Source organism: Hydra vulgaris, chromosome 15 (assembly GCF_038396675.1).
Source record: "Hydra vulgaris chromosome 15, alternate assembly HydraT2T_AEP".
Taxonomy (NCBI): Eukaryota; Metazoa; Cnidaria; class Hydrozoa; order Anthoathecata; family Hydridae; genus Hydra; species Hydra vulgaris.
This window is the reverse complement of record NC_088934.1, coordinates 5,902,483-5,925,733: the sequence shown is the minus strand read 5'-3', so window position 1 is coordinate 5,925,733 and position 23,251 is coordinate 5,902,483. Positions and strand designations below refer to the sequence as shown.

General features: G+C 27.4%; 2 protein-coding genes and 1 long non-coding RNA gene across 3 annotated transcripts; 2 read left to right on the top strand and 1 right to left on the bottom strand.

Moving 5' to 3' along the window:
* Positions 1–4,495: 4,495 nt before the first annotated feature.
* LOC136091649 (TNF receptor-associated factor 4-like) lies at positions 4,496–8,830 on the bottom strand. The gene is made up of 2 exons (XM_065819358.1): positions 8,706–8,830; positions 4,496–8,622 (listed from the first exon to the last, which is right to left on the bottom strand). Exons 1-2 carry the CDS (start codon positions 8,720–8,722, stop codon positions 7,632–7,634), a joined length of 1,008 nt encoding a protein of 335 aa, XP_065675430.1. The 5' UTR covers positions 8,723–8,830; the 3' UTR covers positions 4,496–7,631.
* LOC136091650 (uncharacterized) lies at positions 7,585–9,747 on the top strand. Its single transcript, XR_010644158.1, has 2 exons — positions 7,585–9,478; positions 9,551–9,747. It is a non-coding gene; the product is annotated as an uncharacterized LOC136091650 (long non-coding RNA).
* Positions 9,748–21,623: 11,876 nt separating this feature from the next.
* On the top strand, positions 21,624–22,748 carry LOC136091705 (ATP-dependent DNA helicase PIF1-like). The gene has a single exon (XM_065819412.1). It carries the CDS (start codon positions 21,624–21,626, stop codon positions 22,746–22,748), a length of 1,125 nt encoding a protein of 374 aa, XP_065675484.1.
* The last annotated feature ends 503 nt before the right edge of the window (positions 22,749–23,251 follow it).

Below are 23,251 nucleotides of genomic sequence, written 5' to 3'. Positions count from 1 at the left end.
ACTTCAACTGATTTTAAAAAATCAAGTGAAACATCTTCTACAGCATCATTTAATGGTTGATCTGCTCTTTTAATTGGTGAAACGTAATTATCTTGAAATACATGACAAATCCATTTTCGTGCAAGTTTAATTGGTATATTTAATTGAGTATTTTGAATTATATCGTATGCATTTAAAATAGTATGAACACCGCAATCATAACTATTATTTTGTTGAACACAATCATAATTGTAAATACATTTAAATTGTTCAAATTCTTTTTCTGCACCAACTGATAAAAGCATCAAATAAACAATTTTACTTAGGTTATTAAATGATTAAAACCATTTATGGACCCGAAAAAATGGTCGCGACCGGTCGCGACAATTTTTTCGGGTCCATAAATGGTTTTTATGGTCTCCCCGACCCTTTAGAACCCTTTGCGACACTTTTTAAAAAAGTCAGCGAAATAGGGGCACCCATTTAGCAGCTATTCACTTAATTGTAACAAAAAATGACATGATTTATTAATTCATGACACATTTCTTTTTTTCAGTTTATCATAAACATCATTATCATCAAAAACTTGTCTTTCTATTTAATGCCAAAAATAAGTATAATATTAAAAAAAAATGTTATACTTATGTGAAAAAATGTAAACAACTGATGATAACCTATGTTACAATTCTTGTAAGCCCGTGTCATCAGTGTCAGCCCGTCCGTGTAAAAAAAAGTTGAAATAAAACCGAGGCGTCCGTGTAAAAAAAGTTGAAATAAAACGTTAAAACCGAGGTGTTCGAGGTAAAAGAGTGCCGAGGGAATTAAAGCGATGAAAATTTCCCGGTCTCAAAAAAGGTGGCGCATGTGCGCTAAAAAAGATCAGGTGACAAAAAAATTTTTTATTTTTCAAAAAAACTGTTACAGTTAAAAATAAAGGTTACAATATCGATTTTTTTTCTTCTCTGAAAATAGGAGAGTTTTTTTTGATAAAATGTTCAAACGTCATGTCTGGATGAAATCGTTTTCCAATGGTGACATAGTGATTATAAATGTTGACTTCTTCAAAAAATGTTTTTTTTTGATATTTTTCTGCAGACTTCAAAACAAATAGCATTTCTTCAGCTGTTAATTCGATTGTGTGTTTAACAGTACAATTGCAATTTCCACACATTGTATTAGTTAGCTAAAAAAAAAATTTATTTATACATAAGTTTTTACAAAAAAAAATAACCGTATAAATATTTACAAAAATGAATCATAAAAATTTTTATTAAGTTCAAATGGGGGGGCATCGCAAATCCATTGTTCTTGGTATGGGGGTGGGTTACTTTTTTCTTCTATTTGCTCTTTTTGTTTTTCACTTCTAATTTATGACATTTTTGGAAATCGAGTCCTTTTAATTTGATATCGATTTTTTTGAATTTTAAATTTGGTGATTTAAATTCAAACGGTGAAGAAATGAGCTCTTCTTCCCAATTTTCTTCAAGATTATTATTCATTTTTTTTATTTATTTCTAAAGAAAAAAAGAAATGTTAGTATAAAGTAATATAAAAAAATAAGGAATAAAAAAACACAAAAAAAATGTAATAAAAGAACACAAAAATGTAATAAAATATATATTTCTGTATAAAAAAAGTTAATTATTTTTTTTCAAGCAACATGCTTGGCATACGCCACATTGCTTGGTGCAAAAGTATCGTTGGTTTATCGCCATCGAGTGAGCTAATGAATGCTTTTGTTGTTTAAAGTAGTAGGCATACATGGCTGTAAAAACAAAAAAAAAGTTAAATAAAAAAATGTAATAAAAAACGAAAAAAAAATACGGAAAAAAATATACCTTTCATTTGTTTTCGTGCTTTTTTGTTCGGCTTCCTATTGCTGTAACCATTTTTCATTTTTTTTATTAGTTTGTCTATAAATATAAAATGTTATTTTTATAATGTACAAAATTATTTTCACAAATATAATAATATTGATCTATTGCCCATTGAATGTATTTTCTAATACAATTACAAAAAAAATCAAGTTGATCATTTTTAATATAACGATTATTATAGTGTGATCTAAACATGTCGTCTAATATAAATATAATTTTTCTTTGTAACCAAAAAAATAAATTATGATGGTTTAAAAAACTAAATTCATAAAAATAAAAAAAACCATCATCAGAAATGTTTTCATCATAACGAAAATATAAATCTCCAAGCTGATCTTTTAATATTTCAAATTCGATTTTAATTCTTCTAACAGCCAATTTTCTTTTACATAATTCTCTTAACGTTTTCAAGTCTCGTTCCATGTTATTTTTTGTTTCGGTAATAAACCATTTAACAATGTGGATAATGTCGTATTCATAAATGCGCTTACTTCTTTGCATTTTTTTATTAGTTAACTAAAAAAAAAATTAAAAAAATTTATTTACAATTTGAAAATGAATAAAACAAGGCTCAATAGTATAAAATTATTGTTGTTGTGACCAATTTATATATTCCATGATTAAACGATATAATTTTCGTATTAAATGTATTTCAATTTGTTTATTTGGATCAGCAAAATAGGATATTTCTGTAAATAGTATATAAAATAATAATTTGTAAAGATATTCTCTTAGAAGTTTAAAAAATAATAAACGACTATTAAAATTATTAAAAAAGGAATCAAATTCATAATCAACGATTGAATGAAAGCTGTAAAATACCAAACGAATATTATCTTTATTTTTCCATTTGCTATGTGGTAGTTTGGTTTTATCAAATAAAGAAATAATTTTCTTTATTTGATAAAAAATTCGACGATAAGCCAAAGTTCTTTTACATAAATCTTTCAAGCTAAGTTTCACGGGTATTTCACGGGTAAATTTGTTAAAGCGATTCAAATTAAAACTGTCGAAAATAAAAAGATAATAAGAAAAATGTCGTTCTTCTGGACTAAACCAGATGATTTTTTGTTGTTGAAAGTTTTCAATATAAGAAAAAATGTTTTCTAAATAATGACTAGCTTTTCTTGTTTCTTTGTCTATTTCTATAAACTTTTTTTCTCGTGCCATATGTTGATGAAGTTTTTATAAAAAGTGACGAAGTGTAGTTTCTTCTTTTCGAAGTATATCTCCAATATTTCCCCAGTTGCTTCCCATTATTTTTAATTAGTTGTCTAAAAAAAAAAAGTTTACAAATTGAGTTAATACATTAAAAAAATTTAGGAAAAAATTATCGTTTTACAAGTAAAAAAATTTTAATTCTAAAAAAAGAGTTAAATGAATTCTGGTTCTTGGGCACATTCAGGTGCTTCAGTTGGCTCTGGACTATATAAATGAAATAGTTCTTGCTGTTTCGCTTCTACAACCGCACTTGGATATGCTGCGTTTTTTGGTGCATATACAGGTGGTAGATTATTAACAATGCTTTCTTCATAAGTAGGAAGACGTGGTATTCTATTTTTGTATTTGTTAAAAATATCATTTCGATGAATAACTTTACACATGTTCAGTAAAAATTCCAATTTACTTTCTAAGCTTTCATGAATATTTCCATTATAATCTTCTATGGCATTATCTTTGATATACTCTACAAGATCGTATGCGTTTTTTAATTTTTGTTTGATACCATGTGGAATTATTAACACAAATCTAATACTTCTAACGTTTTCGAACGTGAGCTCATCAGTTATTTGTCTGAAAACTTCCACTGCATTCATTTTTTTATTAGTTAATCTAAAAAAATAAGGGTTAATAATGTTAGATAAAGTGCAAAAAAACATTTAAAAAAATAGGATAAATACATTTTTTTACATAATATATATATTATTGTATACTAATCGTAATAAATAAATTATTGTTAATAATAATTGGTTTTAGTTCTTCGTGTGAAATAAAATTCTTATAACCAACAGCTACATTATATTCAGTGGTAGGTTTATCTGATGAGATATTATAATGGGGTTTTTTTTTTTTCATCATTATTATCATGAAAATTGCGCCCTAAGAACGTGATTGGTTATAATGGTTCTCACATGACCGAAAAGGTGGACTGAAAAAAGTGGCGTTAAATGGGGCGTCAAGGGGTGTGACATGGTGACAAGTGACATGATGACATGGTGACAAGTGGTGACAAGTGACATGGTGACAAGTGGTGACATGGTGACAAGTGACATGGTGACAAGTGACATGGTGACATGGTGACAAGTGGTGACATGGTGACAAGTGACATGGCGACAAGTGGTGACAAGTGACATGGTGACAAGTGAAAATGACGCATGCGTGACAGGGTCATTCTTGTCACAGTGTGCATGTTGTGACATGGTGATTTATAAAAGAATAAAGAAAATTGCGTTTATATTATTGAATTTATTTAAAAAAAAAACGGTTTATAATCTCGATAGGGTCGTTTGTCATAAATGAAGCGGTTAAAAAAGAAAAAAAAATGTTTTTATATTATTTCTTCACAGTTGTAAGATAATTCAGAACTGAGCGCTTCTTCTGCAATAAAATCTTTTTCTTTTTGTGTCAATGATGGCGAATAGTTTGGCATTTTTATTCTAATCTAAAAAAAATATTTTTAAACGGGTTATTCTTTAAGGAAAAAAATTTTCAAGTTTATAAATTTGAATCTGTTAATAAAAAGGTGTTGAAAAAATGGTATAAAAAAAAAACGCAAGAAAACGATAAAAATAATCGATAAAAACTCGGCATTGACATTATTTTTAGATGGAGAAAAATAAACCGTTGCAACAGTTTAAGCAGCCGAAAAAGTATTAGTCGTGCAACCGTACAACCCTCAAGACGATAGCACGATCAAGTATCATAATGGTATTCCGTACGATAGCACGCACTATAGTTTCCCTGTGTATTAAATTAAAGAGAGTCATGGTGGAAAAAAGATTTTTTAAAAAATCAAAAAACTTTTTTGTTATTCGACCGCTTCAGACATGATATAAAAGAATACAGCTATAAAAAATACTAATTTTGCAATAAAAAAGTAAATAATCTTGAAAATTGACTTGTTGTAAAAAGAAAAAGTATTAAAATATGAAATAAAAATGTATTATAATAAAGTCTATTTACAGTTTAAAAAAACATCTTGTTTTAAATGTGGGATGCAAAAATGACATCCCGCACATTGTTCGTCTATATCCCATATAAACGAGCACTCTTTCCAGCAGCATGGTTTTTCTGGCCAACTGCATAAACAGCAACCAGAGCAAAAATATCTTTTTTCCGGTTTGTCAAAGTCTTTTTTAATTTTCTCAAGCTCTTTCATTTTTTTTCTTTTCATATCTTTCTCTTTTTCGTTTTTTGTTTTTTTGTAGGCATAATTTATTTCTAAAAAAGAAAAAAAAAGTGATTAGGTTGTGCTCAAGTTTGACATGTTTATAAATGTAACTGTATACATACCTTTAGTTGAGATTGTGTTTTCCGTTTCTTTTTTTTTGCAATACCTGTTTCTTTTTCCTGTTCTTCCTTTTTTCATAATTTTTTTATCCATCTAAAAAAATTATACAAAATATTCGTAAATTATTTTATGGTTAAGAAAATAATTTGCATTTATAAATTCGTATTGATTTTTTAACCAATAAGTAGTTTTTAAAATAATATTAAATATATTGTCAAGATATTTTTTGCCTTGGTTAACCAAACAAGGTTTAAAATTTATTTCTGCAAAAATACAACTAAAAATACTTTGAAGTCCTTTTATTAAAGCTTTTTGTATAATAAAAAAAGACAAATCTGTAGAAGTTCTCCATAGCCAATACGGCCCGCGAGTATAGTTTAAATTTTTTATAAATATTCTATGTGTCCTATATTCAGAAAAACCATATTCGTCATGAAATCTCCGCAAGATTTTGTCAAAATTAAATTTGAAATTGACCAAAATAGATTCAATTTCATCCATGACTGCTTCCATTTTATTTTTTAACTTTTTTATTGATAATTTTCTTAAACAGAGTTGTTTTAATGACAAATCAATTTCTCCATTGGGGTAACATTTTATTTCTTTCATGATTTGATCGTAAATGTCAATATTAAACCAAATTCTTGTGTTTTGTGCCACCTCTTTTAAATAGTAAGAATAAGGAATAAACTTGTTTTCTCGTTCTGCTTTTTTCCGTTTAATTATTTCTTCCCAGACTATATTTTCTTCTAAATCTCGATGAAAAACTTAAAAAAAATCAACATTAGGTTCTTCATAATTTTCCGTGTCACCAATTTCTTGAGTGTATTTTTTAATGTTTTTCAATCTGAAAAAAAAAAAAACTGTTATTAAAGATAATCGAGTATACTATTATTACAAATAAATTTTTCATTAATGACAAAGTTATATTGATCGGTAAACCATTCAATAGTTTTTAAAATAATTTTAAAAAAATGGTGCAGATAATCTTTATTCATTTGATAATATTTTTTTTTTGAATATTCAGTTTCATAATATACTTGTGCAAATAAATAAACTAAATTTATTAAAACATTATGCTGCAAAATAAAAAATTTTAAATGAGGTTTTATAAACTTGTCCAAGTTTTTTGTTGATACTTTATTAGTTTTTAGTATATATTTGGCAACTTTTTTTTTCATCGAATTTTCTTTTCTTTTTTCGAGGTAGTAAAGAAGAGTTTTTTTATCAAAATGTTTTTCGAGCACACAAAGTACATTTTGAGTTAAATTTGTCATTTCTTTTTTTATTCGAATAAGTACCATTTTGCGTTTACATAAATCTAATAAAGAAAGTATCGGTTTGTCGGTATAAAGTTCTTGAAACGTGCGAGAAAGATTATCTTTATCAAGCCATATCTGAGCTTTATTAATAAACATTTTAGTGTAGTATGTGTATCGTCTCAACTCTGGATTAAATGAACTATGTTCTCCATTTTCCATTATCATTCGAGGACGTTTGTGTTTGATAACAAATAAATTGCTGCTGTATTTTCTTTTAAGAGTCTTCCTTTCTTTCTCCGTCATATTTTCTTTTTTGGTTTTTTTCTTTGTTCAATTTTGATTTAAATTTGCTAATCTCAGCGTTGGCAAAGAATCTTCGAGCAGTTTGATAACTTATCTTTGAAATTTTCTGAAAACGTTTGAATGTCTTTGTAAATTTACCTTATTTTTGTGAGCATTTTTTTTAGGTGGTTCTAAAACAAAAAAAAAATGACAAAAATAATTATAATATACATTATACTGCGTGTGAATAACAACAAAAATTAAAGTTAATATTTATTCTTAATATTATAAAGTATCATTTGCTATAAATATTTAAAAGTTCTTTTTGTTTTGCAACCACAACTTCGACCGGATAATTGCTTTTGTTTGGTTGACCGTCAATTATCGCTGCTTTTGGCGTCTGACCATTTGATAAATTTATGCAGTCTTCATATGTTGGCAATTGAGGAATTTTCTTCTTATATTTTATATATAAATCCGTTCTTCCGATTATTGCTAACATTTCTAATAAAAGATTGAATTTGCTTTCAGGTGATATGAATTCTTTGTTGTCGTGATAAATGGAATATGTGTTAAAGTGTTCCATTAAAATTTTAAACTACGTGTGTTGTCGCTCGTAAGATGATCTGCAAGTTCTCTGAAATATTTTTCAATCATTTTTTTTGCTAAAGAATAAAAAAGTTTTAATATCAATTATTTAATACAATTTAAAAAAAATATTTAAATGTGATTTTCAATAGACACATTAATAAACAGCATGTTGTTTACAATAAAATTTTTCAAATGTTCGTGATTTATAAATTCTGTATATCCGATAGCCGGATTATATTCATGAACAGGTTGGTAAAAGTATCGACAATATCCGGCATTTTCAAGTTGACCTTGGTTATAATTACCAAATGATATTTCCTTTTTCATTTCGTGACCATTATTTCGCAGAGTAACAATAACTCTTCTTTTAAACGGCCATTTTAAAACGTGATCATGTGGAGATTGCAAAAGTTGAAAGTAAATGGCCATTTTTTTTTCAGCAATTTCGTACCCATACATTTTTATTCGATAAAAATAACCGTCTGTGGTGTAAGCAGGGTCGGAATAAAACGGTTCATTGGACAGTAATCTGAGATCCATTTGGTCACATTTGATAATTTGATTATCAGTGATTGGAAAATTTTCTTTTGATATTTTCATATCGCAAACAAGAGATTTTAAATTTGCAATTTCTTCATTTTTTTCGTTTATCAAATTTGTCAAGTATTCTGTTGAGCTTTTGACATGATTTTCAAATTCTTTATTTTTGCAAGTGACCAAACTTGACAGTTGAGCAATTTGTTTGTTTGAATTGGAAAGTGAAAGCATACAGTTATTGATTATTTTGTTAAAGACATTTGTGTTTGATTTTATGGTTTCGTTTATATTTTCAGTTGCCTTTATTATAAATCTTTCTTCTAAATGTGATAAACAATCTGTGACATGGTTTGCCATTATTTCAGTTGGTATTTGATGGACGCATAAAAAACACAAAAAGGTGCTTGGTTGAATTTCTTCATATCGGCATTCGTGCGTTTCTAAATTATTTACATTGATTCCACAGCAAAAGCAAGAAGTCGAATTAATTTTTTCCAAACAGTTTTGTTGATGATCAAGCAGGTTCTCGATATTTTGCAACATTCCACAATAACAGCAGCATATTTTTTCAGTGTTTTTGCGACTAAAGAATTAATTTATGAGTCCATTTTTGAAAAAGAAAATACAAAAAAAAAAAAAAAAACATTTTTTAAAAACAAAACTTACTTGATAAACGGTTCCATTTTTTTTAATTGAAAATTTCAAGTGTGAAATATTTTTTTTTCTAAACTTTAAACTTATATAAAAAAAGTAAATATTTATTAAACAAGTGTGAAACGACAAAATTAAATGATCGGATTAAAATAAAAAATGACAGTAAACTGTAAAAACAAATTTAAAGAGAAAATGATTTTCATTGATAAAATTCTGAGAAAATATTAAATATTTTCTCAGAATTTATAAAATATTATAAATATTTTTCGGAAAAAAAAAATTTAGAAAGATTTTTTCCGAGAAAATTTACAAAATTTTATAAATAATCTATTAATTATTAATTATCAACTTTAATAATCAACGCGTTTAAATTGCTTATAAACAGTTCGTCGCGTTCAAGACGGTTTTTTTCATCGTTTAGCCATATTTTTAAACTGTTTACAATGTTTATGATTGCCCATTCGTGTTGTTCGCGTTTAAATAATAATTGAAATACTCTTGAAAATTTATCGTAAATACGCAAGTAATCGTGATCAATGATTTCTATGGTATTATCAGCAAATCCAAAATACTTGGCCATTTCTTTCCACCGAGCACCCACAACATTTTCAATACTTTTTTCCAATTCTCTTCTCGAATTTATACTCATTTTTATATTCTAAACAAAGCAAGTTATATTGTTACTGCCAAAAATATATATATATATATATATAAAAGAAAAAATTTTTAAATAGTTTTATTGATGGCAAAAATAAGATATACGCCTAGAACTAAAGAAACAGCCGGTAACTTTTTTTATTTTGAAAAAAAAAAACAGTTTGAATATTTTTTAAATAAAATAAAAAATTTATTTTTAGAATATATGGCGCGATCAAAAGCTACGGTGCCACGCTTAAAGTTTTCAAAATTAACACAAACAAATAATCCGATTACTCTTCAACAAAATCTTCCTAGCAACTGTAAAAACATAGTTATGTGCAAACGTAATACAAATAAAAAATATAAAGATAACAAAACAAATCGAAAACTGGGAAGAGTCGGTAAAAAAATAAAACGTTGGCGACAAACAGAAGAAAATTATATACATGGAAAATTAAACAAAAAACTAAATATATTCTCAAAAAAATTGTAAAAAAAAATATTTATAATGTTTCACGCTGTATTTTTTTAAAATATATAAAATTTTTCTTTTATTGTTCCGCGCTTTATAACTTTTGCTTCTTCTTTTCTTTTTTTTTCTCTAAAACAAGTGAAAGAAAATTAAAAAAAAATAAAAAAAAAAGCAAAACTTATTTTTATGGTTAAAAAATATTTACCTCTGTAACTTTAAAGTCGATTGATTCTTCATCTTCAACTTTTTCAACGTTGTCTTTGACTTCATTTTCTTCGACTGTTAAATCAATTACTTTAACTTCTTTTTCTTTCATTGAACTCATGACCAAATCATAAGCCGCAATAAAATCCTCCATAGGTACTCCGTCCGGTTTCAACACCCTTTCATAGAATTCCATATCCTTATCGTCGAATTTAGTGATAACTTCTGCTGTGTTCATTGTGGCGAATTGATATTTTTTCAAAACAACCTGCTATTTATCTGAAAAAAACAAGTAATGTTTGCTCAGCTATATTTATTTTTTTATAAATTATTACAAAAGAATTATGTAGTTAAAAGAAATATTAAATATATGTTATAACAAACATTTTTTTTATTTCTGATCAAAATAATTAAAAAAAACTTTAATATACTTTAATGTTTGTTCAGCTTTATAAACCCTTTTTCTTTTTCTATTCATTCTCTTCAAAGAGTAATGATTTCTGAGAAAAGTGTTTAGAAAAACAAAGAACTGTTCTCTTTCTTAGAGCGAAACAATAATTTAAAAGATTTCAAAGTACATAAACACATCACGTATACGTAGCATAGTGCGTTCGCATTCTGCACTATGTTGTAATCGCCATTCATGAACCGTTCGTGGGTTCAAATCTCAGCTTCACCCTTAAACTTCGATCTTTATCATGTCATTAAATGTAAAAACACTATAACCGTATGGTTTAGTGAACACTATAACCGTATGGTTTAGTGATGTATTGTCTAGAAAGTTATGTGTAAAAAACACTATAACCGTACGGTTTAGTGATGTAATGTCTAGAAAGTTATATGTCAAAACACTATAGTCATAGTGAGTGCACTAGACTTAGTGATGTCCGTCTAGAAAGTTATATGTTAACACTAAAGTTCTGGTGAATACACGAGACTTGGTGATGTCTGTCTAGAAAGTTATAAGTAAGCAGGCAAAAAATAAGCATGCAAAAATAAAAATAAGTAAGAAATAAATTAAGTTAGTAAGCAGGAAAATAAGTAAGCAAGTTAACCGCGGTTAAATAAAAAAAAGTAGGCCTACTCATAAGTAAGACAATAAGTAAGTAAGATGAATAAGTAAGGCTAAGTAAAACAGTGTCGGGGACACAAAATTTTTTACAAAAAATAAAAACAAGTCACTAAGCAAGAAAAATAAGTCAGTTAAAATGTCTGTCTTGGAAGTTATAAGTAAGCAGGCAAAAATTAAGCATGCAAAAAAAAATTAAGTAAGAAATAAAAATAAGTTAGTAAGCAGGAAAATAAGTAAGCAAGTTAATACTCATAAGTAAGACAATACTACTCCTAAGTAAGACAATAAGTATGTAAGATGATTAGTAAGGTCAAGTAAGGCAGTGTCGGGGACACAAAACTTTTTTATAAAAAAACAAGTCAATAAGCAGGAAAAATAAGCAAGTTAAAATGAAGAAAAAAATACTCGAAAAGTAAAGTAGGTCTACTAAGTAAGATATGCAAGTAAGACAAATAAGGTGTAAAAGTAAGGTAGTGTTGGGAGCCACAAAATATTATTTTAAATAATTATTACAATTGTGTAAAAAAGTAAAGTTAATTAAACGTGTATATAGAAGAAAAAATACAGCGTAAAATTAAATATTTTTATAAATTTCGTATAAATATATTTTAACAAAATGTACACAATTTATGAAAAAAATGTCAAGAACAAGGTCAATAGCATCTAGGCGAGAAATTGATTTTAGAGTATTTCCTGCCAGTCCTCCACCAGTAAATTTATTAAGTTTAGGAATGGGAATGAAAGATCTACAAGTAGTTGTAGATTAATTGGATTGTAAAAAAATTCTTTATTGCAAGCGAAAAACAAAGGCAACGTATAAAAGAAATAGACAAAACATCAAAAATGGACGTGCAGGACAGCCGATATATAAATGGGTCTTGACAAAAAAAATTAGATAAATGTTTACTTAAATTTTATATTAACAAAATATTTTATCAACAAAACCAAATAATCCTCCATAAAGAACTTGAAGTAAGATAAAAAATAAAGTATTGAATATGTCAAAAATACTTGATTTGAAATAGAAAAATAAAAAAGCAAGTATAAAAGACAAAAAGACAAAAGAAAGTTAAAGATTAAATTTAGTCGGAAAACGTGTTTTAAAAAAAAAATGAAAAAATCGCGACAATATCATGGAAGGAGGAGATTTAAAAAACGAGGAAGAGTAAACACTCAAAAACACTATAAAAAACGCGGACAAGGCATTTTAGGAAGCGTACTTGGTAGTATACCATTGCTTGGACCACTGTTTAACACTATATTTTAAAAGAAAAAATGTATAAACGCTGTCATGGAATTGGCACTGTTCATCATCAGAAACAAAAATGTTCAACTTGTTTTTTAAACGCATTTTTTACTATTGTGCAAAATGACGTAAAAACATTTTCTTTGTTGGTAAAAGACATGAAACGCGATGTTAAAGGATACATCAGGAATATCAGAATGGATGTTTCGAATCGCGGAGAATATATTGTTTTATTTTCATATTTAAACGGTCATTTGGTCGAGATGATATGTGGTAATGTAAATGAAGGTGATTCGAGTTTAACTTCTTTATTAGGCGGATTCGAACTTGAATATGTTGTAGCATTAAATATGTACATTGTAAAATATAATGATAGAGTTTTATATGAAGGAAAGAAATTGCCTTTATTATAAGAAAACAAAATTGTATTTTTTTAAAATTAAACAGTGTTTGAATTTTAATTTTTTTTTAATAAATAACGCGACTTTTAAAATTTTTTAATAAATAACGCGACTTTTAAAAAAAATAACAAGTATTAATCATGGATTTCAAAACATGTTTGACCGAGTTTAACAATAATTTTTCCTCGCCTTCGCCTGTTTCGGATTTACAACCGTTAGATTCTTCATATAGCACGTTAAAATCTATAAATAAAAATTTTAAATTATTTTTCCGAGTAGACGCAAGCAATCAAATGAAAATAATACGATCATCTGATATGGCTATTATTACATTTATAATTCGGCAAAAAGAAAATAAATTTGAAATGCTATATAATGACTTTATTGAAGTGATAAAAGATACATTTCAAATATGGCTACTCAAAAGCGAATGAGAAAAACAAGCGCTAAAAATAAAAGACATTTTTTGAGACGAAAAATGAAGAAAACTCGGGGACACGGATTAGCCGATTACATAACTCCGAAAAACGTGTCAAACGCTTTGCAAGTCGGTTCTCTTTTGTATAGTTTAAAAAAAGCGTGGAAAGGAAAAAAACCAAACACGGTAAATTTAACAAAAGCTGTCGAACCTTATATGCAAGATTACTCTTTTGAAGTACGATAAAGAAAAAAATTATAACTTGTATTTTATTTTTTATTTAAATAAAATGTATATACAAAAATAAATGTTTTTTTATTTTTTGAAAACTTTGGTTTCTGTTGCGTTTAATAAAGACTTTTTTTTTGCCGTTGCAATAATCACAAGTTATGTTAATCTTAGGTAACTTAAACATCTTTTTCTCGTATGTAACATATAATATATCGTCCTTGATAACGCCAAGACATTTGTTAAATTCTTCCAAAACTGCTTTTTGATTTTCTTTTGCCAAAATACAATATAATTGACCGTAACCACCACACGTATTGCACAATTGTTCTTCGATAGTGTCGCGTAAAGGACATATAGCTTGTCTTTGCTTTTTTTTTTATAACAAGTTGAGATCAAAAAGTCTTTTTAAATGTTCTTTTGTGATGACGTCATCCCAAGGTCTGTCTAAAAATCTGTCTATTGTTTGTAATCGAGAAAAATTATTCAAGTATATTTGTTTTTTTTTATTCGTTTTGCATTAAATAAATATTTTCTTCATTCATTATAGAAGGTATAGCTAATAAATCCTGCATTGAGATTTTGTTCCATTGTGTTTCATTATTTGTTCTAAGCAAATCGTGACTTTTTAAAATGTTGCGTACAGTATTATCAGACAATATTTGTGCTTCATATATATCACGATTAATTGTTTTGTCTTTGGATTTAGCCGACAGCGAGTCTCGTTCCAGTTTTTCTTGTTTTTTGAAATATAAAGGTAACAAGACGTCTTTTTCAAACAGTCGTTTGGCTGTTGCATCAAGATAAGGAAAGAATTCTTTTTTTACAAATTTAAAGAATGGAGCCATCTTTAGCAGAATTTGTTCAGAATTATGAAGCTCAGAAATTTCAAAAAAATGACGGTTTAACAAAGTGTCAAGTAAAGGTATGTAAAATGAAGAACTATATCTGTAATCAGGTATGTTAAATAAAATTGTTAAAAAATATGCCGCGAAAGCGCCACACAAACTACTCTTATTCCATTGATAGCAATTTTTGTTGTAAGATAACATGACATTTTGTTGTCCAGTTTCTGCGCTAAATTTCAAGATGAAATGTGTAAACCAATAAAATTCTTTATTATGAAGTGTCCACTCGTACGGAAAATGTTTTGTGTTTTTTATATAAGAATTAATTTCAATTTCGTTATAATTTATATTCAAGGTATTAATTTTTAAATTTGTTTGAACTTCGTCTACAGATTCAAACAAATGTCTGTTATATCTTAGATGAAAAGGAATTTGACGAAGAACGCTTTCTGGACCTAAACTGTCAAAGCAAAAAAAATGACCGTCATCCAATTTTATCAGCGCTCGCCAGTGTTGACCATCTTCTTTACTTGTTTCATTGTTATAAATAATAAAAGAACCGTTTTTGTTCATGCGTTTAATAATGTCGATATGGGCTGTGGATCGACTTAATTCGTCAAAGCCATACACACCTTTAAAATAATTCTTATACGCAGGTTGAGAAAAATACGAAATTAAAGACTCATTTGAGCACATTATTCTTCAATACTAAAAAAACTTGAAATAAATATTGTTACAACAGCATGTAAAATATTAACAAATAAAGTTTTTTTATCCGTCGGTTCTTCTTTTATTATTCCGTCAATGCTTCTTTTAACAGTTTGTTTTCGCAAAATTGCCTCGAGTTTTTTAATTAGAGTTGAAGCGGCTGGCAGCACTTTTGTACTAAACGTATCTATAAAACCGTCTGTTTGATCACCTTCTGCTTCAAACTGGCTTTTATTAGGTTGTGATTCCATGACCAAAACTACAAGTTTTGAATGATAATATTTTGCTATACAGTCTTTTTGATCCATATAGTCTTTTTTTAATTTTTTAAAATGATTCTGATGGTCAAAGCAAAGCTGAGGCTCGTTTAAAAGGTGTTAAAAATTGCTATTATTGAAACATTTTTCAATTGAGCTAGAATCAAGATTTGCTCGTTTGGAGTTTAATATTTTTTGAAGCAATTCGTTAGAGTATTCATCTTTTGTATGTTCATCATCTGATATAGGAGAATGTGGAGAGGAGTTGCCAGATTTATTAAACTGACTGTATCTTTTACTCACTTTGTCTAAAGCGCATACAACGCAGTTGTTGTGAATTCTTTCAATTATACTGTCTACTCTTTCCATTTTTTTAAATTAAAATTTAAACACGTTTTACATTTTTATACTTGTAAAAGTAATTTTCAAAGAAACAGAGGTTATTTATGATTTACAACTCTTTTTTTTTTTAGATATGGTTTATGGATGTCGGATATATTTAAAATACAGAACGACATATATGGGGGAAAAGATGTCTAAGAGAGTTGTGTTTGCGAATGTTTAATGGAAACAAAATTTATCACGTTCAAATTTGGCCATGTGTACCTTTTGATAAATTAAGTTTCAAGGAACAAAGTACTTTTAACTTTTGCAATCGTAATATTCACGGATTAACTTATCAACCTGATAATTTCTTTTCTGGCGAACATATCTTTTGTTGTAATACTGACGAATATTTGACTCTTATTTTTAAAAATTATGCAAACAATTTAATATTGTTTAAAGGAGGAGACATGGAAAAAAGTATTCTAAAATCTTTAAATCTCAATTTATATTTCTTTGACTTGAATTATTTAAAATTTCCAAAAGTGCAAAATATGCGTTATTGGTATGGAGAGCAAAAATGTGAATATCATTATACTCATTTGACATTTCAAATTTGTCGTTTACATCACTGTTCAAAATATGAAACCAAAATGTTGTTATTATACATGCAAGATTTACTTTATTTTAATATAGATGAAAATTCATCAAACAATTTTCGAGAATTTTTAAACTTTTTAAAGGAAAACAACTGTAAAAATAAGAATACGTGTTCATGTTTTGAAAATGTATTTTTTTTAAATGAAAATTTTTTCAAATATAATATAATTAAAAAATAACAAATGTTTCTTTTTATGAGTGAAAGACAATTTTCAACTCTTCCTTGTTTGCAATATTTCTTTCTTTATGCTTCAAGTAATCGTAAAGTTTGTCGTCTTTCTTGTAAAGAATAGCAGATATTGTAAAATTTCTTTTGAAAAAATAAAACCAGTTTGCTTGCGGAAACAATTCAATTGGCGAATTGTGGTAAAAATTACATTGATTAATAGCTTTGTAAATTAAAACTTTATCTTGCACTATTTTGTATTTTTCAGTTTTTGAAAAATAATCATAAATGCGAATAGGTGTGTATATAGTATAATAACCATTGTGAAAGAGTTTGTCATTAAAACTAAAACGGGTATAATTGGCTTGAAGAGTAAACTTTGAAGGTATGTACTTTTTTCGCAATTCTTCATAATCGCGGTAATGGTTATTCAAATAATCGCCATGATTATTAATCAAATAAGGAAACAAAAAGTAATATTTGAGAGAAAGTTTAATTTGTTTTTCCACGTGTTAAACGAAGCTCGATTAAAGTATTTAAAATTTGCAATAAATTCATCCAGCTTATCTTTGTACAATTTATATATCGGGTGTGTTGATTCCTTTTTGATAATTTCTAAAAAAGTTTCATTTATTAGAGCGCAAACTTGATACATTTCCCGAGTCCAATTAAGCGTTTGTTCTTCAAATGACATGCATTCTCTAAAAGATTTTGCAAACAAGTCTATATTGTTATTATAATCTTTCATTATAAAAACATGATAGAGAACCGAATATTGTTCTTCGGGTAAATTTAATTGAAGATTCCATTTTGTTAAATATTCTTTTATAATATTAAGCCAATCTTCATACGTGTGATCCAAATGATGAAATTCTTGAAGTATAGGATGTAGTTCATTATTTGGATAAAACAGTTGTAAGGCTTTCTCTACAGATTGATCGACTTGCTTGCTCGTCATTCTTTTAAAACTGACTGTAATTTAACATTTTCAAAGTATTTATACCCATTGAAATTACCTTTTAAGGGAATAAAAAAAACAATGTTTCTGGTAATAAACTGGTTTTTTTCAAGTTTTTATTAACAATACATTTAAATATCTCAAAAAAAAAAATTAAATAATATTTAAAAATAAGCTTCTTCTTCTTCGGTTTCTTTTTTCAATTTTTTATTGCCAGTTTCTTGAATGGCATTTTCTTTCGCAGCTCTTTTTAAATTTTGATTAAAATTACGATAACCTTTTTCTTTCAAAATGACGTTCATCATGGGAGGTTCAATTGCGGCCAATCTTTCGTATTCTGAATAATGAAACATTTCGTCGTCTTTTGCAAGTCGAATTGCAAAATTGGCAAACTTAACTTCTTTATAAATTTTCGTAACGTTGAACGCGTACACATAAGCTTTATTTTGAATAATTTCCAAATCGCTCATTAAATTTTCCAAAAATTTCTTTGTCACTTTACTTTGCGCATGATGTATAAACGCTTGATAGTTGTTTTCGCCGCCTTTTTTATTTAAAAAACTTTTGTCATCTTTAAAATTCGTTTTTATTTCGACAGAAAATGAATTTTTTCTCTGTTTTTGCATTGCTGCCTGTATTTTTCAGGAAGCAATATCCATTCTTCGTCGTTATGATTAGAATAAACCACTTCGTTTTTTTGTAAAATCGAATTGAGCGACAGGTTTTACCGGGCATTTTGAATATTGAGAAAGATGTCATTGCCCAGCAATGACATCTTTCTCTCGTTGAATGTCACAAAGCCACAATGTATTTGCAGCCAAATCACCAAATTTCAAATAACTTTTGTCGTTGCAATATGTAATTTCAAAATCAACGCTAGCCATTTTTTTTTTGTTGAATGAAAAAAAAATTTAAACAACTTTCTTTTATACGTTTTTTTTTCATTCTTTTTTTTTTTTTTTTTTAAACAAATAAAATTCAAGATTAAAAAACAAGAATAAAACAAGTTTTTTTCGAACAATAAGCAACGAACGATTGTTGAACTTTGAACTCGATGACGTTTTTTTTGTGCACTTTTCGCTTTAAAAAAGAGTATAAGCTAACCGTTTATATAGTTTAAAAAAAAAACAGAGAGCAAGTTAGCTTGAAAAAGGTATGTATGCGCTAAAAGTTTAAATGTTTTTTTTAAATGTAATTCTTTAGATACATTGTTTTTTAAATGTTTTTTTAGATGTCAGTTTTGATTGAAGATTTGGGAAAACCATTCTTTTTATGCTACTTCGGGTAGCGCCGGTCTTGATTTGAGAAGTACGCAAGAAGTTATTCTTACTATTTGAAAAAAAAACTTGTTTCGACTGGAGTTTATATTTAAAATGGATAACCATATTCAAGGTTTTATAACTGCAAAATCAGGTCTTCGTCAAAATATGGATTAGTGGTATTCAACTCGCCTGCCATCATTGATTCTGATTATACTCGAGAGATAAAAGTCATGCTTTTTAATAACAGTAAAGAACCTTATAAAGTTGAAAAAAAAAGTTTTATTGCTCAAATCACATTTGTACCATTTGTTCGAGCTCAAAAGGTTGCATTAATTTGAAGGTTGTCAATCTTTGTTTCATGTAGCATCAGCCGTTATTGAAAATAAAAGAGTTGGAGGATTTGGATCGACTGGACAATAAATATCATATAAAACTTTTTTTGATTTTTAGAACACAAAATTTTCAAGCATTGCTTATTTTTTTTATTCGTTAACTTTTTTTTTTTTTCGAAATTGACAGTTGCTTTTAATTTTTAAATAAAAAATTAAAAAAAAAAAAGTCGGCAGGTATAAAAAAAAGTAACTGAATGTCAAAACTTTGTGACAATTTAAAGGAATTGACTTGTAATATGCAAATTTCTGACGAAATAAACAAATGTTTGTTACAATTTTATAAAGAATAAATTTTTTTCAGGATATAAAAAAATGAAATGCAACAGTAGAAACAACTCTGGCAAAGAATGCAGTTTTAATAAAAACGTGGAATGGGCATAACTGCTAACGTTTGTATATATGGAACCGCGTTTTCGATGAAAATCCAAAACATTATGAACATTTCAAAACAATTAGAAAAATTTTAAAATATGACAAAGACGACTGGAAACAAAATGGAGCTCGGGTACAGAACAAAAATTTTAATGGAGTTAAAACACGATATTGAGAGCATTGATAAAAATTTATTAAGTTTATTGTACATGGATTGCATTTTCAAAATAATTAAAAAATGTCACAAAGCCATTTTGGAACTGGAAATTTTAGAAAAACAAATCTACAAAGAAAATAAATTTATTAAAGAGAGGGATGTTGCCATTTCAAAACATTTAGAACTATGTTTTCAATACGACTTTAAAGGACAAATCTTGCAAGATTTTAATTATGTAACACGCAAAGAAAAACTTTTAGTTCATAAAAAAATAATAAAATCTGTATTTGGATCAATTATAAAACTTTTTTTCTAATTGTTTTTAGAATGTCACAATATAATTTAGTATACAAATCTAAATCTTGGAGAAATCTTGCTTGGTTAAACTTTGAACTATATGAATCGTTTGTCCGTTTGTTCGAGTGTAAAGGCAATGGTGAAGAAGAAAGCGATAATAGAGAATTATATGTCCGTGTAAAAGGTCATATTCAATCTGAAGTGCAAAAGCACTTTGACCACGACGGAATATCTTTAATAAATATTATTTTAACAAGTCTAAATGATGTTATTGTGGAATATAATCAAAGTATTAAATTAAATCAAGATTTACTCCAAAACTATTCTTTGTATGCTTACGAAAAAATGTTTGCTTTTTTAAAAGAAAATAATATTCCAGAAGAGAAAATTGACGAGTTTAAAAACTCGTGTCGAGAATATCGCAAAATGATTGAAGAAAATAGTAAACTCGAGTTTGAAAAATTTGTTAGAAATGATTTGTATTTAATGTATTGTAAAATTATGAACGATATTATTAATCTTTAATATATGTATCTATAATAAAAAAATTTTTTTAGTCAAGCAAAAATAAAAGTTATCAATTGCTCTCTAAACACAAAAGAAAGAATATGTTTTGAAAACGAAAAAGGATTTCAAGATTGTGAAAAGTTAATAGAAAACGGCTATACTAATAATTATTTTTCCATCAAAGTGCAATTTTAATAATACACCTGTCGGTCGCCAATTCATAAAAGATATTGATATGACATGATTGGTTTGTTTGTTTATGTCTTTGTCAGTGTCGAAAAATGATCGCTTTAAAACAGTTGGACAGTTTTGTTGAAATGATTTGGAAATTTAATAAAGTTTGTTCTTTAAAATTTATTCAACAGGCAGCTTTGAAATGTTTACAAGAAAATTATAGCACGGACATTTATCAAGTTTCTATTTCAAATTTTGACGACTGGGTTAAATTATTTACTCTCGAAATGAAATGTTTAAATTTGACAAATGTTGAAATTTTGATATTATTACAACACTTTAAAAACTGTTGTCCGTTTTATTATTGTCAAAGTTTTGATGCTTTTTATTTTTATAATAACAATTATAAAAATAAAGAAAAATGGTTGACTGAAATAAATGAAATAATAAAAGATGTTGAAAATATTGAATGGTATGATGATTAAATTTTTTGATTATTTTATTTAGTTATAAAAATAATGTGTCTTCTCCATATCATGTCGGAAGAAAAATTGAACGACTTTTTGCGACTCTTATACGAACAAAATTGTTTTTGTCCAGCTACATTAAACGAAATTCGAGTTTCCATGCTGTTGTGTGAAGACAATGAAGACACGTGGCAAAGTTTTTTCATGCACGTTGTCGATTTTAAAGTTATTGGCAAAATTTAAGAAGGATTGTTTTTCAAACGATAAAAGAAAATTTTGGCAATTATTTTAATGAAAACTTTGACAATTTTTTAAAGTACGTTTTATAATTCAGAAATGTTTGAAAAATGTAATTTTTTAACCAAGATGAACGATAATATTGCCAATTGGAACGAACAACTAAGTTCATTTGTATATTGTTATTTAGCTTATAATTATTTAAATAATTTTTAATTTTTTTTAGATGATTAACAAACAAATAATTATTGAAAATGTAATCAATTGTCAAACAAAGGAAGAATTTGAAACTTATACAAAAAGTCTAAATCCAGAAGAAATAATATTTTTGACAGCTTATTTGTCTTCTTTAAATAATAAAAGTTTTTTTTGCAACGATAAAATCATGTATTTTTTATGGTTTGTAAAATTTTTATTTTTGATTACATTTTCAGAATAAATTATTTTTAGTCAACTAAAAAAAAATGAAACTATCAAGTGAACAAAAATTAGCTTTTAAATGGCTAGATGACGGAGAAAATTTTTTCATAACAGGCGGAGCCGGCTGTGGAAAAAGTTATTTAATAGATGCGATTGCCAAAAGTGACCAAATTTATAAACAAATGACAGTCACAGCAAGTACAGGCATAGCCGCCTATTTATTAAACGGGAGTACCGTTCATTCTTTTGCTGAAATTGAAACTGGCACCAAAAGTGATGACTATTATATTCGGTACATGCATCCAGAAGTACACAAAAGATGGTTACAAACAGATGTCCTTATTATTGACGAAATATCAATGATAAACGCTGAAACTTTTGATTTATTGCACCGATTAGGTTGTAAAATTAGAAAATGTGAAGACGAGTTATTTGGAGGGATCCAAGTCATTGTGTGCGGTGATTTTTATCAATTAAAACCCATTGTCGGAAATTATGCTTTTCAGTCTTCCATTTGGAAACAGTATATTGTAAAAGTGCTCAATTTAACAACGTGTTTTAGAAAGGACTTGCAATTTTTCAATGCGCTCAACGAGTTACGTTTAGGTCAAGTGTCTGCCGACTCGATAGAATATTTGACAAAAAGGCATTTTATTGACGAGGATTCAATCAACGACGAATATACGCGTTTGTTTTTTAGAAATTTATCTGTTCAATTTTATAATCATAAGAAAATGAAAGATATTAAATATAAAGAATTTACTTTTTATTCCAAAGATGTCATAAGAGATCCAAAAGCGACGGCGTTATTTCGAATTCCTCAAGTTCTCACAGTTAAAGTCAATGCGATTGTTATGCTGATTAAAAATATAAATGTCGAAGAAGGTTTGTGTAATGGTGCAATTGGAAAAGTCATTCAAATTGAAAATGACGGAGTTTGGATATCGATGAACAATCGTGAAATTAAAATTGAAGCGGTGAATGAAGATATTTTAGACAATGTCCATTCGACCATTGCTTCTCGTGTTGGAATTCCGCTGCAATTAGCCTTTTCGTTAACCGTACACAAAGCGCAAGGAAGCACCATGAAAAAAATAGTTTTGGATTTTAATGAAAACGCATTTAACCCTACTCTTTATTACGTTTCGTTGTCGAGAGTTTGCAGATAAACGATGTTTATATTTTGCATAAAAATAAAGATCAACTTGAAAAAAATTTTAAAATATAAAGATTAATCAACTTGTTAACGATTATTATCAACAATTTGTAAAATAATTTTTTTTTTTAGATATAAACAATGAATTTCAAAGAAACTAAAAATGAAGAAACCTTAAAAAATGGAAACATTTATAGCGAATACTTTTATTACATCATGGACAACTATAAAAACGAAGATGTCATTGAAGAAAAAGAATTGAATTATCAACTTCAATCACCTGATGACATTGTTTTTCATATCAACGAAAAAACCCAACACGGTTTTGAAATTGAACTTGACAAATGCAAATCTTTATTAGAAGTATTTCAAAATTTTCTTATCGCTTTTAATATTGTGACATTATGTGCCAAAACTATCGATAACGGTTGGTCCAAAATAATAAAAAGGTGTTACAATTCTCCTGTCTATTTCATTAAGCCGTTAACAGGGCTTGTAAATTTACAGTATATTAAA

Bases quoted from the DNA above. Each gene is read 5' to 3' on its own strand.
- LOC136091705 (XM_065819412.1), top strand. From the start codon at position 21,624: ATGAAACTATCAAGTGAACAAAAATTAGCTTTTAAATGGCTAGATGAC.